The 17,392-nt window shown below is 34.7% G+C and overlaps 1 protein-coding gene across 4 annotated transcripts in view; it reads left to right on the top strand.

Annotated features, from left to right (window-relative positions):
• The window catches only part of VPS13A (vacuolar protein sorting 13 homolog A), a 240,558-nt gene that overhangs the window by 195,181 nt on the left and 27,985 nt on the right, over nucleotides 1-17,392 (top strand). For all 4 annotated transcript variants that reach the window (XM_044265853.1, XM_044265852.1, XM_044265856.1 and 1 more), the window contains exons 55-65: nucleotides 1,862-2,015; nucleotides 2,480-2,626; nucleotides 2,832-2,913; nucleotides 3,799-3,868; nucleotides 4,687-4,792; nucleotides 11,788-11,901; nucleotides 13,635-13,780; nucleotides 15,013-15,094; nucleotides 16,108-16,221; nucleotides 17,047-17,122; nucleotides 17,212-17,375. In XM_044265853.1, the coding sequence (XP_044121788.1) occupies nucleotides 1,862-2,015; nucleotides 2,480-2,626; nucleotides 2,832-2,913; nucleotides 3,799-3,868; nucleotides 4,687-4,792; nucleotides 11,788-11,901; nucleotides 13,635-13,780; nucleotides 15,013-15,094; nucleotides 16,108-16,221; nucleotides 17,047-17,122; nucleotides 17,212-17,375 (1,255 nt within the window). The remainder of the gene's footprint in view (nucleotides 1-1,861; nucleotides 2,016-2,479; nucleotides 2,627-2,831; nucleotides 2,914-3,798; nucleotides 3,869-4,686; nucleotides 4,793-11,787; nucleotides 11,902-13,634; nucleotides 13,781-15,012; nucleotides 15,095-16,107; nucleotides 16,222-17,046; nucleotides 17,123-17,211; nucleotides 17,376-17,392) is intronic.

Here is a 17,392-nt window from a genome sequence, read left to right as displayed (position 1 = left end):
AAGATATCTCAAAATCAGATTTTTAAATCGTTTCTTTTATGTTTATTCAGCTTATCAAAAGTATACTTAACATGTATAAGGAAATATTTAATTTTCTCTTACTGCCTATCAGAGTGTAGGATACAGTATGGATGCTCCGTAAATAGTTGTTGATGGAATAAATCCAATCATTCTTTAATTTGAGCTTGCCACTTAATTTTAAGATATAGTAAGGTAATATGGAATATATCATTTCCCTCTAAGTCATCACCAGTAAAACTCTTTTCTCTATGCCTTTAATATTCCTATTCATAAATACTTCAGGTAAAATTAATTTGTATACATTAGTGCCTGATTTTGAGGGCATTTCTAGATTCCAGTCTGTATAATATAGTAGGATAATATTATCCAGGATAATAGTTTTAATCCTTGAGTTAAAGCTGTCAAATATATATGTTAAAAGGTATGTGATACAGGTTTGAATTTGTTTATCTGTATAAATTCATCTAGAAACGCCTTTGACTTTTCATTGATTGAAATCCATGCCATTTAAAAAGGAATATTATAAACTATTTTCTTGCAAATTTTTATTCTCAAGAAATGTGTTTATTATTTGCTAACTGCTATGCTAAATGATGTGAGTGCAACGAGGAATAATATACTGTTCCTGCCTGTTTATTAAGTGAATATAAATTTTAGAGGGAATTAATAAATAGAATACTTAAATAACTTATGTATATAAACAGCAGTTTTAGAATGTGGTTGGATGTTTTTATTCTGTATTTAAGTCTCTCAGCAATTTTTCAGTAAATGAGATTTGTTCCATCCCCTTTTACACTATATTTCACACCTTGTCTCCTTTTAATCCTCCCATTTTCTCTCACACCTCACTGCCTTGTACCCCATTTCAGTCAGAAAATGGAAGCAGTCTGAAGGGAATTTCCAAAGACCCACTCTCCCAAATCACAACTTTCTACCCATGAGCATTTTTACCTACACACTGTGCTAACGTCTTCTCCACAGCTATCATAGATACATGTGCTCCTATTTAAAAATATTTTTCAACTTTGCATTCGATTCCATTTCCTTTTGCCTTCTTGAGACATTGATTACGCAGTTCTCTTCTTTATCTCTCCCACATCAATAATTTTTGGCTCTCTTTTGGGTTATGCCCATCAGTATTCTTTATCTCAACTTAAAAAATTCTCTCGAGCCTACCTACTGCCCACTTTTTAGCTTCCCTTTATAACCAAACTCCTCAAAAGTGTTAACAATTATGGATGAGTTTAATATACTCACTATATCCAATTATTATTTTACCCATTCTTTCTTTAACCACTCCCAACAGGATTTTGCTGTCAACACACCATGACATTTGTCTTGTCAGGATGACCAGAGACCATGTTGCTTAAGTGTGTAACACACAGATCCCTTCTTGGTAGTTTTTCTTTGCCTTGACTTTCAGGGTACTTCACCATCTTTGTTTTTCTTTCTATCCCAGAATTCTCCACTTCTTGTGTTGGTTCCTTGTCTTCTCAGCTGCTTAATATTGGGTGCCCTAGGGTCCTCATACATGAGTCCTCTTCTCTGTTTCAAATACCACATATTTTTTCTATTTACTATTTATGGTCTGTCACTCAGCTAAAATAAAGCTGTAGGATGGCAAAGATGTTTACTGATAATATCCCTACCACCTAAAATAGTGGCTGAGTAAAAGTCTAAATATTGATTGAATCAGTTCATATTTTTAAATCTGTAGTGTGCTTCCATATTACTGGGGATATTGTAAATTTTACTGAAGGTTTTGCAATTCATGTAATGAACAAGGTAAAATGAAAATGTTTATAAGTTAGCACCATGATTTTTGCTTTCATCTAAAAAGTTCTGATGTGGTTTGGGAGACAAAGCCCAAGAAGAAGGCAAGATGGAAGCCAATGAGTGTAAAGCACACTGAGAAGTTAGAGAAAGAATTTAAAGAATATACTGAATCTTCACCTGCAGAAGATAAGGTTATCGAATTGGACACTAACATTCCGGTAATATTTTTAAGTACTGATCTGAAGTTTTAATTTTTACCTGTTAAAATTAGATGAATTACTAGTGACCTTTAAGGAAAGTCTGGTTTTCTTGCAAAGCAATGAATTCTATCATATATAATAAGGGGTAGTTGTCTGTATTAACAAGTCAGACTTGCTCTTAAGATGCTAATGATCTACTCCTTAGTTAACAAGAAACCAATATGTTGTTTTACTTATTTAACTTTTTAAATTATTTTTCCTTTTATTACTTTAATATTTTTAGTAAATTTATATAAAAAGTGATACAACTAAGCTATATGGTTTACATTGAACGTTTTTCTGAGTTGTATTGGAGAGATCCAATCTAGTCAAATATTTAGCTTACTGTTTTAATTATCTTTAATGTTTTTGGTATAAAGTTCTAATTTTAACAAATTATGAAATGCAGAGAAATTCAGTGTTTTGTGGGGGATATTTTTCAGGTTCGCTTCACACCTAGTGGTACTAACATGAAAATTCTGCAGCCACATGTAATAGCTATAAGAAGAAATTATCTTCCAGCATTAAAAGTAGAATATAGCACATCTGCACATCAGTCATCATTTAGAATTCAAGTTTACAGAATACAGGTGAGTCTGAAAAGATAGTCAAATTGTGTTCATAAGGAACATAGCAATAAGCCAAATGTATTCATTCCCATAGTCTCTCTTACCTAGTATTTCAGTTTCATTGTTGAACTAGACTGCTTGATTCTTTCTGCTTATTAAATCTTATTATTCTGGTAGGGTTCTGTAATTAACATAGTAATATACTGACCTGTTTTTATTTTCTTAGATCCAAAACCAGATACATGGTGCTATATTTCCATTTGTGTTTTATCCAATTAAACCTCCCAAGTCGGTCACCATGGATTCAGGTGTGTTTGTATTTTTAGATTGCCATAAAAATGTATCAGCTGTATGGTTTACTTTACCATAAAAACACGAAATGAAACCGTTCTCAAGTTTAGTTTCTATGGGATCATTAGAAAATTAAACCTCCTGGAAAGGAACAAGTACTCAACTAAGGTCAACTTAGTTGTAAGTCAACTAAGTAAATTAAAGTAAGTCAACTAAGCAACGCATTGACTGAATTCTGAGGAGAAGATTAATTACAAATATATATTTAAATTTTTAGAAATATTAGTGACTTGTAAATCCTTGATTTAAAAGCCACTTGGACCTTTGAATAAATTGTGAAGAAAATCAAATTCAGAGAGGTTTCTAACCGTGAGAAATGTCCTGTATTCTCTAGCTGAATGTAATGATGAGTCCGCTCTTCTATCCTCTGCTTCCCCTTCATATTCCTTCTTTCTTTACTATACCTCTTCCCCTTTCTCTTTCCTCCCCCCTCCCTTTGCTTTCCACCCCCCACCTCCACACCACTGGCTCTGAACTATCTAAGGAGGTATTGATAATCTGCTTGGAAGCTTTTGACCATTGTACATGCCCAAGCCCCTTTACCTGGAAGTCCAGGACAAGACCCTGAAATCTGTGTTTTCACAGTGTTTCCCTGGTGATTCTAATGCATACTTCTACTTTAAAATCACTAATTTAAAGGATTAGTTATCTTTAAAGTAAATACAGATAATTAAAAAAAAACTGGCATCTGAAATTAAGACCTTACAAATAGTAATTTTAATAGATACTCATGATTTAGTAAGTAAGTTAGTTCTACATTGTGATGTGTATTAAATTGCAAGAAAATGCTTATCTTTTTCTTAAAGCATCATGGGATTAATCATATTTATTAACTTTTGTAGCTCCAAAGCCCTTTACAGATGTCAGTATTGTCATGAGATCTGCAGGGCATTCCCAGATATCACGTATTAAGTAAGTGTCTTAATATATTTCTGTGTATTTATTTAATGTTTTGATTTAAATATGTGAGTTAATTATACACTTTAAATCAATTTCAGGTGAGTCAAAGGTTTAAGTGCAAAATATTAAATTATGAATATCATTAGGAAAATCAGTTTCATAATCTTACAGGATCAGAAGGCTCTGAATGAAATGAACTTACATTTTATTTATTTTCTCACTTAAGTTTTCTGTAATTATTGCATATTGTTTTAGAAACAAGAAAATACTGCTTTAAAATGGTCACCACCCAATCTAAGAAGTAAAATATTGACAGAAACATCCATTGATATATTACCCTCCTATTTCTTGTTTTCTCCACCTTATCGACCACAATAAACACTAATTTCATCCCTTACATCTTAAAATACAATTTATTGTATGTCTGTACGTAAACATTATGCTTCTTAGTTTTCCCGTTTTTTCCTAATAAAAAAAAAAATTTGGTTTTTGGTTAAACTGAAAATATACTATTAGGGCTGGAATTTTTCATTCAACTTTTTACTAAAATTTATTATTTTTGCTGTATGTAACTAGAGTTTATCACTATTATATAATATTCTGCCATATGACTGAATACCATAGTTTACTTATCAGTTTTCTCTTCATAGGCATTTTCACATTTAGAGTTTATTGCTGTTATGAACAGTATTGCCATGACAATTTTATTTGTTCATCTGTAAAATCCTGAATTTCAGCATTCTAATAATTATCTAATGCTTTTTTCTCATCTCATTTTTTAAATGCACTTTAATCGATGGTTTTTAAACGTTTTCTACTTTGTATTATAGGTATTTCAAGGTGTTGATCCAAGAAATGGACCTCAGGTTAGATCTTGGATTTGTCTATGCTTTAGCAGAACTTATGACAGAAGCCGAAGTGACTGAAAAAACTGAGGTGAGATTTAGAATGATAGTATTAACAGGAAGGATTGGGAAAGGAGGAGGACTAAAAAAATTAGAAATTTTTTAATGTATTAAAATGGTTTTGGTTCATCTTAAAAATAAAATTTTTAAATTTTTCTTACACTACTGTGGTGGGTAAATTGGTAGAAATCCCATTTTTAGATTATAGATGAAGAAAGCAAGACAAGTTAAAATAACCTTTTGAAGGTGAGTTAGCAAACAGGAAAGGTTTTAGGCCAGTAGTAGGGAGAAATACTCATATTCACATCACTGTTTTTCCTATTTTATTTCCTGGGTTACTTTGTTTTGATTAATAACTTAGAAATTTGGGTGTGACAAGAATATTCAATGAAAGAAGGGATAAAAATAAAAGGTTAAGTGTCTTATTTGTGATTGATAGAAAGACCTTAAAGTCATAGTGATAGGGTAGATCAGATACAATCTTTTTCTGCTGTCTTCATTAAAAGAATTCTGAAGGTAATACAGATTTCATGAATAAGGACAAGGGCAAATAATACTTTTTTTTCTTTTAAATTTATTGAAATTCAGTTCACACGTTATACATTTTAATCATTCATGGTGGACAGAGCCGTGTTTTTTAATGTATTTACAGAATTGTACAAGGATCATTACTGTCTCATTCCAGAACATTTTCACCAGCTGAAGAAGGAAACCATGCCAGTCCCATCAATCACTGATACTTTGTCTATAGGATTTCTTGTTCTAGATATTTGATATAAATGGAATCATATAGTTTTTTTTTAAGATTTTTTTTTTTATTATTTGACAGAGAGAGAGATCACAAGTAGGCAGAGAGGCAGGCAGAGAGAGAGAGAGGAGGAAGCAGGCTCCCTGCCGAGCAGAGAGCCCGATGCGGAACTCGATCCCAGGACCCGGAGATCATGACCTGAACCGAAGGCAGTGGCTTAACCCACTGAGCCACCCAGGCGCCCCCATATAGTTTTTTTTTAGTGCATCATCATCAATACCTGTTACTATCTATCCTTTGGATTCTAGCCATCATAGTGAGTGTGAAGTAGTATATCATTGTGATTTTGTGATTTACATGTACCTGATGATGAATGATGTTGAGCATCTTTTTATGTGTTGATGGACCGTTTACATATTTTCTATAGAGAAATGTCTATTCAGATCCTTTGTTAAATAGGTTGTCTCCTTTTTATTGAATTGTGAACGTTATTTATATATTCTAAATACAAGTTCCATATCCAGATATATGATTTGCAAATATTTTCTCTCATTCTTGTTTTTTCCCTCACATTCTGTGTGTTGTGCTTTACTTTCCTGATGTCTTTTGAAGCACAAAAGTTTAATGAAATCCAAATTCTTTTTTGTTGTTCATGTTTTTGGTGTCATTTTTAAGAGTCTTTTGTCAGATCTAAGGTTGTGAAGGTTATGAATTTAGCCCTGTGTTTTAAGAGTTTTTTATAATCAGGTATTTCATCCATTTTGAGTTGATTTTTGTATATAGTGGGCGGTAAGGGTCCAACATCAGTCTTTTGCATTTGGCTATCGAGTTGTCCCAGTACCATTTATTGTATTTACTGAAAGAGTATTCCTTCCTCATTAATGGTCTTGGTACCCTTGTCAAAAATCAGTTGACCATTAACATATAGTTTTATTCCATTAATCTGTAAGTCCATCTTTTTTACCAATACTGTACTGCCTGATTATTGTTGTATTGTAGTAAGTTTTGAAGTTGAGAAGTATGAATCCTCCTCCTTTGTTCTTGCTCAAAATGTTTTTGCAATTCCATATGAATTTTAGAATCAGCTTGAGAGCTTCTTTGAAGAAGTCATCTGGGGTCTTGACAGAGATTACATTGAATCTGCATACCAGTTTTGGAGTTCCAACAACTTAACATTATTAAGTCTTTTGATCCTTAAACATTGAATGTTGTGCTCTTATGTAGATCTTTATTTTCTTTCAACATTTGTATAATTTTCAGAGTATAAGTTTGGCTCTTTTGTTAATTTTATTATTGAGTATTCTGCACAGAATTGTTTTTTAATTTCATTTTTTATTTGTTCATTGCAAGTATATAGAAATATAATTGATTTTTTTATACTGATCTTATATTTTGCAACCTTATGAACTCATTTATTATCTCTAATAGTTGTTTTATACATTCTGTAGGATTTTCTGCATATAAGATCGTGCCATCTGAGAATAGTTTTGCTTCTTCCTTTCTGATCTAATCTGCATGGCTTTTGTTTCTTCTTGCCTAATTGCCCTGCTAGAACCTCTAGTACAATAGTACAACATTGAATACAAGTGCAAGAGCAGACATTCTTGCCTTGTTGCTGATATAAAGAAAAAGCTCTTACCATTAATTATGGTATCAATAGTAGTTTTTTTGGTAGATAACCTACATTAGGTAGAGTTCTCTAATAGTTCCAGTTTGCTAAGTGTTATCATGAAAGTGTGTCGAATTTTGTCAAATGCTTTTTCTGTATCTCTTGGGATGGTGATACGGTTTTTCTGTTGATTTTATTACTTTGGATGTTAAAGCAACCCACTTAGTCCTGTGTATATTTCCATATTTTGCTGGATTAGGGTCAGTAGTATTTTTTTGAGGCTCTTTGTGTTCACATTCATGTGATCCTGGTCTGTTATTATAGGGCGAACACTGTATTTCTTATACATATAGTCAGTTGCTCTTTAAATTAGTTATGAGAAAGAAATGTTTATATATTTATACTATTTACATCATTGTATTTTCCAGTTCAACCTTTTTTTCCCCCTTTTTTTCATTTGGATTCTAATTACCATTTGAGGTTACTTGCTTTCAGCCTGAGGAACTTTCGTAAGTATTTCTTGTAAGGCACACCTACTAGCCATTAACATTAAGTCTCCTAGGTTTTTTTGTTTTTGTTTTTGTTTTTGTTTTTTTGGTCTGGAAAAGGCTTCATATTCTTTCATTTTGAAAGGTAGTTATACTGGATATAGGATTCTTGGTTGGCAGGTTTTTTCCTTTTGAGTACTTTGAATATTTTACCCACTGTCTTCTTGCCTCCTTTCTGCTAAGAAGTCAACTGTTAATTTTTTTTTTTTTAAGATTTCTTTGAGAGCACAGGTGTGGGAGGTGTGGGAGAGAGAGAAACTCAAGCAGACTCAGCACTGAGTGCAGAGCCTGACATGGGGCTCTGTCTCAAAACCCTGAGACTACAACCTGAGCCAAAACCAACAGTGGGACGCTTAACTGACTGTGCCCCCTCAGGCACCCCAACTATTAGTCTTATCAGGGTCATCTTATATGTAGTAATTTGTTTTTCTCTTCTTGTTTCTAAGATTTTCTCCTTGTCTTTGACTTTCATCAATTTTACTGTTACATATCTTTTGTGAACCTCTTTCCATTTATGCAGTAGGAGTTCATTTAGCTTCCTGGTTATGTTGCTTATTGTTTTTCATTGAATATAGAAAGCATTTGGCTATTATTTCTTCACATATTTTTTCTACTTTTACTCTCTTTTCCCCTGATCTACGCATATTGTATATGTTAGCATGCTTAACGATGTACCACATTTCTCTGAGAGTGTTGATTTTTCTTCACTCTTTTTCCTCTGTTCTTCAGACTGCATGATCTTTAACACTTTGTCTTCAAAGTCATGATAAAACAATGCATTTAATTTAGCATATAATGAAGTGTTTCTGTTTCTCCTATCAGCTCAAATACACTGTTAGGTCCTTCTAGTGACTCTTCCATTTCTATTATAGTTTTCAATTCCAGAATTTTTAATAGGTTTTTTTAATATATAATTTTTCTCCTTCTGTATTTGTTGTAGTATTCAAGTTGATAAGACATGGTCATTGTAATTTCTTTCACTTTCTTTCTTTTTTTTTTTTTTTTTTAAAGATTTTATTTATTTATCAGAGAGAGAGAGGGAGAGAGCGAGCACAGGCAGACAGAATGGCAGGCAGAGGCAGAGGGAGAAGCAGGCTCCCTGCTGAGCAAGGAGCCCGATATGGGACTCAATCCCAGGACGCCGGGATCATGACCTGAGCGGAAGGCAGCTGCTTAACCAACTGAGCCACCCAGGCGTCCCTCTTTCACTTTCTAAATATGTTTTTCTTTAATGCAGGGCTCAATCCCAGAACCCTGGGATCATGACCTGAGCCGAAGGCAGACAATTAACCATCTGAGCTACCCAGGCGCCCCAGGTTTTCTTTAGTTCTCTGAACATATTTATAGTGGCTACTTGGAAGTATTTTTCTTTTAATCCAGTCTTGTCACTTCTCACATGCAGTTTCTTTTGCCTGGTTTTTCCCCAGTGTATGGGTCATACATTCCTGTCTTTGCACATATCATAATTTTTGGTTGGGAACTTAGACATTTTAGATGATACACTATAAAAACTGGCTACTGATCCCTCTGTCCCCAAAGCTTATTGTTATTAGCTTATTTTTTCATTCTGTGACTGGTTAGATTTTTTTTATTGAAGTCTACCCTTCCTACACCCCTTACTTTTCCTGCAATGTTAAGCTTTTGGTGTTGCTCCTCAGAGAGGTGAAAATCTTGGGATACCACCCTTACCCTGGAATAATTGGTTTTGGGGCTGGGCCCTCTTCTCTTCACAACACACCTAGCTATTGAAGTCTACTAATTGCTGGTTGATTGCGTTATTTTTTTCCCACAGTACTTTAGGCCATATATTGTTCTACAGACTAATCTAATCAGACTTGGGCTCTTTTTTTTTCCTTGGAGGAACTCATCTGGAGATCAGTGTTTGATATTTGTTTTGACCCCAGGAGGACTCCTTAAACTGTCTTTTTCCCCATTTCACTCATGAAAACTAAGAGTCCTGCAGTTTAGCCTGCATCTTCATTGAATCAGTGGTTTTCCTTCCAGTTATCTTTCCCTGTGACATTTACTGTTTCCTAATGCTAAGGTGTGAACTTCTTCAAAAACTCTGTTGCAGTCAAGGCTTTGGGGAAAGATTTGGGGTTTCTTTGGAAAAAGATTAGGAGTTATTTTAAAGTTTCGTTCTCCCCAGATAAAAATATCCGACCAGAGCTTCAGAGCTAGGAATGGAACAGGAGTGATCCGAACCCAGTATTCTCAGTGGTATTACACCAAATTAGAGCCTTTGTTCCATGAGTAGAGGCTGGGCAGCGGGACAGAAGCTCTCCCATCCCCATAATGTAGCATTAGCAGCTGGTAACTGGGGTTGGGATGAGAAATGCTGACATCTTATGCCTCCCAGGAAGAAAGTATTCCAGCTGTCCACTGGGCAGACAGGGAGCTTTAAGTTCTTGAGTGTAGCAGTCTAGAGTGGAGTCATGGCTTGTTGAACTAGGAGGGGGATCTGAAAGAATGGCATGTGTTCAAATACTACAGATTCACTTTTCTTACAAATTTTTGTAGATTTTCTTAAAAAGATATTTTATTTGCTTATACCATTAGGTTCATTCATAGAGGCCTTAGATATTTATTTATTTTTAAAATATTTATTTATTTTAGAGAGAGAGAGTATGCATGGGCATATGGGGAGGGAGAGAATCTGAAGCTGACTCCCCACTGAGTGTGGACCCTGATGCAGGGCTTGATCCCGTGACCCCCCGATCATAAACTGGGCCATAATCAAGAGTCAAATGCTTAACCGACTTAGGCACCCAGGCACCCCAAATGTTTGTTTATTTGTTTCACCAGTTTCACTGGGGAACTGGTCTAAAGAGCCCTTCACACTGTCATCTGAGAAGTCAGTTTCCAGACACTGTACTTTTTTTTTTTTTCCAATTTATTTATTTTCAGAAAAACAGTATTCATTATTTTCTCACCACACCCAGTGCTCCATGCAAGCCGTGCCCTCTATAATACCCACCACCTGGTACCCCGACCTCCCACCCCCCCGCCACTTCAAACCCCTCAGACTGTTTTTCAGAGTCCGTAGTCTCTCATGGTTCACCTCCCCTTCCAATTTACCCAAATTCCCTACTCCTCTCTAACACCCCTTGTCCTCCATGCTATTTGTTATGCTCCACAAATAAGTGAAACCATATGATAATTGACTTTCTCTGCTTGACTTATTTCACTCAGCATAATCTCTTCCAGTCCCGTCCATGTTGCTACAAAAGTTGGGTATTCATCCTTTCTGATGGAGGCATAATACTCCATAGTGTAGACACTGTACTTTTAATAAGGCTGTCATTTTGATACTGTTGATGATAGGTCAAAATGAGAATGTTGGGGCCATTTTCTCAACACACAGAAGTACTTAAATTTGTGTTTAAAAGAGAATTAATGTTGATTATCAAGAATGAAAGCCATATTCATCACTTAATGCAACATCATTTTCAGTGCCTTCCCCTTTTTGATTATAGCATGGGCCTCTGTAGGTGTCAGTGAGGTATTTACTAAAAAGCCACAAAAGAACTATGATTTTATAAATATATATATATATATTTATATATATATATTTATATATATTTATATATATATTTATATATATATATATATATTTAAATTTATTTGACAGAGATCACAGGTAGGCAGAGAGGCAGGCAGAGAGAGAGAGAAAGGAAAGCAGGCTCCCTGCTGAGCAGAGAGCCCGATGCAGGGCTTGATCCCAGGACCCTGGGATCATGACCCGAGCTGAAAGCAGAGGCCTTAACCCACTGAGCCACCCAGGTGCCCCTGTGATTATATTTAAAGAAAGAAATATTCCTAAGAAAATGTTGATGTACTGGGTTATAGTAGCTTTTGGGGATAACTCTATAGTCCCAAGAAGAAAAGCTTGGTGTTTTGTAATGGATTAGATGGAAACAAAATATGCTTATCAATTTGTGAGTTAGGAACAGAGCTTTACTAACAGGTGTTAGGTTCCCTTCTCATAAAATAACTTTCTAATCATAACCAGTGCTGAATATGGATGTTATGGAGGTATGTTCTGCAGTATCTGAGCTATTGACTTAAATGCCTCAAACAGATGGATCCTTTAAGTTTTTAATGCTTTTTTTCCCCTATAGGTTGAACTTTTTCATAAAGATATAGAAGCTTTCCAAGAAGAATATAAAACAGCTTCATTAGCAGATTCATCACAAGTCAGTCTCTATGAATACTTCCATATATCTCCTATCAAGGTAGGGGAAATAGAAGTCATTTTTATTATCCTTGATAATCTAGGTAATAGCAACTTGACTTGCTTTGTTTTGGATATAAATTATATATCCCAATTATATATATATATAATTACATATATATATAAATTATTTTTTCTAACAGTATATAAATTCTGTAAATAAAGTAGCAGGAATAGTCCTCTGAAATTTTTATTTATACTTACAACAGTTTTTCACTGTATGGAAATAATATTGGAGCCACCTACAACATGTGTTTATATGTTCATATCTTTTTTTTTTTAATTTTATTTTTTCAGTGTTCCAAGATTCATTGTTTATGTACCACACCAGGGCTCCATGCAATACGTGCCCTCCTTAATACCTGCCACCAGGCCCTCCCCCACCCCCCGACTTCAAAACCCTCAGTTTGTTTCTCAGAGTTCATAGTCTCTCATGGTTCATCTCCCCTTCGATTTCCACCAACTCACTTTTCCTCTCCATCTGCCAAGGTCCTCCATGTTATTCCTTATGCTCCACAAATAAGTGAAACCATATGATAATTGACTCTCTCTGCTTGACTTATTTCACTCAGCATAATCTCCTCAGGTCCCGTCCATGTTGATACAAAAGTTGGATAGTCATCCTTTCTGATGGAGGCATAAAGAAGATATGGTATATACAATGGAGTATATAGGAACCATATCTTCTTTTTCCATTTGTCTGTGGAAGGGCATCTTGGTTCTTTCCACAGTTTGGCAAATGTGGCCATTGCTGCTATGAACATTGGGGTCTTGACCTAACATTTTTGTTACCTTAGTTTTCTGTTAACCTGTTTAATTTTGTGTATGATGTGTTTGTGTGTGTGTATATTGGTATAACTGACCTATAACATGGATTAGCTTCAGGTGTATAAGGTAATGATTTGATACTTGTATACTCTGTTAATGATCATTGCAATAAATTCATTCCCATCCATCATGATACAGTGTTAAAAAAAGTTTTTTTTTCTTGTAATGAGGACTTTTAAGATTTATTTACTCTCTTAGCAACTTTCAAATAATGCACTACAATATTACTAACAATAGTCTCTGGGTTGTAAATTAATTTGTGGAGTAACCTTGATTTAAGAACTGAACACTGAGTGGAACTAAATATAAGTTCTTAATACAGAGTTTTTGAATTACTTACATAACACTTGAAGAAAATTATTGTGTGTATATATATATACACACAATATATATATTGTTATAAATAATTATATATAAATGCATATCATACATAAGACTTGAAAATATTCTATAGAAAATTATATATACACATAATATATATAGTATATAAATAATTATATAAATGCATATAATACGAAAGTGTGAAGGTTGGTTTAACTGATTTCAACCTGGTAACTTAATTCTAATACTTGAACACTGAATTATTTTCAACAACTTCAACTTCTGGATGATGATTATTATTATATAAAAATTATTATTTTCATAGCTTTACCAAAAGATTTGGATTGAACCTAAGTACCATATTAGCTTACATTACTGAATTTAAAATTTAAAAAGAGTTGTATTCAATTTTAAACTCCTTTAACTTTTCACTTAATAATTTTGGCATTTCTAAAATTGTGAAACTGAAATTTATCAAACTTTGAAATCTTACGGTGTAGTAAAGTTAAAATAAGATTAAATTTTAAAAGTTAAAATTGTCATTTTGCAGATGGTGCTTAAATATTTGTCTCTTTATCTCTCTAGTTGCATTTAAGTGTTTCACTGAGGTCGGGCAGAGAAGAAGCTAAAGATTCAGAACAACAGGAAGGACTCGTGGCCGTTCGCTCTTTAAACCTTCTGCTGAAGAGTATTGGTGCCACCCTTACGGATGTGCAAGATGTAGTTTTTAAGTGTGTTTAATATTCAAATCTATAAACTGACCAAAAGTCCATTTTACATTTACCTAAAAACTTTACAAGTGAAAAAGTGTACAAAGGACATTGGAAATCATAGACAAATATGGGTTTTGCTGTTAAATGGAATATGATTTAAGTAACATTTAACCTGCGAAGCGTTAACTAGAAGGAACAGAATAATTATTAAATCATTTCCTTAAGAACGAGGGACAGAGGCCATACAAGTTTGTGCAACATGTAAGGCCTTTCTGGGCTACAGAAGGATTCCTGAGAAGCTGGGAGCGCCCGAAGGTGTGGCACTTACACCATGTGGCTTCAGGGCTCTTAGGGTCAAGATTCTCAGCATATGCGACTAGAGCAAAATGAAAGCCGTGATAGGGGAAATGAAGGGATTCGTTTAAATGTTAGAGCTGAGAATATACATTTTAATGTGAGTCATAATGGAAGCTATTAGAGTACCTGACCAAATAAACTCAAAAAGTCTGAGTGGAGACTTCAGATGAGAATGACCTTTTCAGGTAGCACCCAACAATGTTATTAAGAACCTTGGTAAGACTCAGTGAATCCAGTAGGATATAACTCTAAATCTAGATAAAATTAGATACCAGTCAAATTAAAGAACATAGGTTTGAAGACATTGGGAATAGGATGAGATTTCTCATCCGGCTTCTGTCTGTCAGCTAACAGAGAGCTTCCCAAGCAGTGGATCCGCATGTGCTGTGAATAGGTTAGCAGTCAACCGACCTTGCTTTCTCAGCCATCCGCTGATTAGACAGGATCTGCAGCAACTGAAGCCTGGCCATTCTTGAGCAGAATGGCCAAAATCTTTAAAAAAATAAATAAATAAATAAGAGATAAAAATAAAACCTCTCCATTCACCTCACCATGCCAGACATTTCTGTGTGGGCCATGTCAAGGCAGAGTTGGAAAATACAGTTCATGTCCATGAGTGGGATCCAGAGGGTCTCTGAATCCCCTGAAGGATGTGAAAATATGTTTATATAGTGGCTCTTCTGAGGATAAGATCCATAGCTTTCATGAGATTCTTTGAGGGTTCTTTGACCAGAATGTGCTTATGTAAAAGAGCAGGCTTTCTGATTGGCATGGGAAATGTACAAAAAGGAAAGAAAAGGAAACAATTTGTTAATATTAAAAATATTCTCTTCCCTTGTCTCCCTCTTCCCCTCCTACACACACCCTCACACATGTTTGTATGTGTTTTTCAGGCTTGCGTTTTTTGAGCTGAACTATCAGTTCCACACAGCATCTGAACTACAGTCTGAAGTAATAAGACACTATTCAAAACAGGTTTGTCTGAGATATTTTCTGAAGGGACAGATAGAGACGGTGCAACTGGGTCTGTACACGTATAATGTAGATTTGGCAAGGAAGTAAATAGCCATTTTCAAAATCTTAAAACTTTTTTTTTCTCAGTATTGAAAAAGAAATTGAGCCATGCCACCATTTCATTTTTTTGCCTTTCTCTTTTTGAGCCACTGACAGAAATATTTTTTTGGATGAGTGTGAACTTAAATATCTTTAAATAAAATACTAACTAATTCACCAAACTTACTCTAAAAAGATAGTTTCAAGGGAAGCTGTTAGCAACTAACTGAATACAGGCAGTTTTTAATGTAGTTGTGTTGTTAAGTCAGTTAGTATGTTATTTTATTTTAGTGGATTTTTTTCCCACCTTTAGAAAGACTCCTGTATCTTAGGATTTAACTTAGATAGCATCTGAGACAGCTATCCTGTAGTGGACAGACACTAAGCCTGATTCAAAATGTCTGGGTTTGGATTCCAGTTTTCCTATTTACCTACTACATGACCCTGGGCATCATTTGACTTTTATGTTTCTCCAGCCTATAAAATGATGGTGGTAACAGCAACTGTCACACGTAGTTGTAAAAGTGAAAGCATTTTGAGTATTCTAAAGCTTTATGTAAATATGTCATACTATCTGTAATACTCTAACACCAAATCACTTTTTAAAAACAAAACTAGTGATAAATAGGGTGATATGATATAGGTGTTGAAATTGGTGATAAGGGTGTTAGCCTTAAAGAAAAGAAACGGGATGTGTGTACTGAACATCAAAATTTTTTTCCAGTTGACTGAATTGATTTATATTTGTATTTCATTTTTTTTAAAGATTTTTATTTATTTATTTGACAGACAGAGAGAGATCACAGGTAGGCAGAGAGGCAGGCAGAGAGAGGGGGAAGCAGGCTCCCCGCCGAGCAGAGAGCCCAATGCGGGGCTCGATCCCAGGACCCTGAGATCATGACCTGAGCTGAAGTATATTTGTATTTCATTTTTAGGCCATTAAGCAAATGTATGTACTCATTCTTGGACTTGAAGTTTTGGGAAATCCCTTTGGCTTGATCAGAGAATTTTCTGAAGGTGTGGAAGCATTTTTTTATGAACCGTACCAGGTAATGAAATAGTTATTCTTGCGTTGTATCACTAATACTTATGAAAAAATAATGCATCCCAAACTGTTAACTTGAAGTGTAGGTGTAAATAGATTTTGAGAGACATAACAGAAGAGCATGATTTTGCAGCAAAGAGTTGTAAGAGGTTTTGAGAAATTTGGAGGGAAATTTGACCTTTTCCCTCAAAATCTAAACTTAAGATTTTACTTAAGATATACTAAATTTTCAGTATTCTGTTGGAATATTAAAGGTAGATAAACATTTTCCGCAGTAGAAGTAAGATCATCATGGACATGCAGCCTTGCTTTGCACAGTTGTGTGGGACATCGTAAACAACTATAGGCAGACACCGTGCAAAACCATCTTAATCAGTGACAAAATAGTGATTGTTTTGTCCTTTAACATTTTCTTTTAAAACATTCAAAACTCTCCTACTTCTAAATGTAGAGGGTAATGAAAAAGTAAAACTGTTACTTATATTGTACAGTATATTTGAAACATCAATATTAAGTATTAAAGTGCAGTTACTTCTTTTACAAAAATTGTCAAGAGTAGTGTGCTTGTGTTTTCCTCCTGGAACTTACAGTTTGGAGCAAACATGTTTTGTACACATTGGTGAACAGTCCTGTTCTGAGTTTGGATCCACTTGTTCCTTGTAATTTCAACGTCACGAAGTATCTCTTAGAATGTTGTTAATGTGAAGTTTTTGCTGGTTTCACTTCCTCTAGGATATTTTTATTCTTGTCCCTATTGCTTCTTAATTTATATCAATAAGTTCACTTTAAAAGAAAATGTTACCTTTGTTTTTATTATTTGACCCTTTAGGGAGCCATCCAGGGTCCCGAAGAGTTTGTGGAGGGGATGGCACTAGGACTGAAGGCACTAGTTGGTGGAGCTGTTGGTAAGAAAGAGGACACCGACCAGCTGTGATTAGCGCAAGAAAGTAATTTTACCTCCGCTTTTACTAAAAATAATGATTATTTCTGCTAGGTGGATTAGCTGGTGCTGCCTCCAAAATCACCAATGCTATGGCTAAAGGGGTGGCAGCCATGACCATGGATGAAGACTACCAGCAGAAGAGGAGAGAAGCCATGAATAGGCAGCCAGCCGGTCTTAGAGAAGGCATCACTCGTGGAGGAAAAGGCTTAGTTTCTGTAAGAAATTTCCCAGG

Source organism: Neovison vison, chromosome 9, assembly GCF_020171115.1.
Source record: "Neovison vison isolate M4711 chromosome 9, ASM_NN_V1, whole genome shotgun sequence".
NCBI classification, from domain to species: Eukaryota; Metazoa; Chordata; class Mammalia; order Carnivora; family Mustelidae; genus Neogale; species Neogale vison.
The sequence above is the reverse complement of the archived record's forward strand: the minus strand, read 5'-3'. Positions and strand labels throughout refer to the sequence as shown.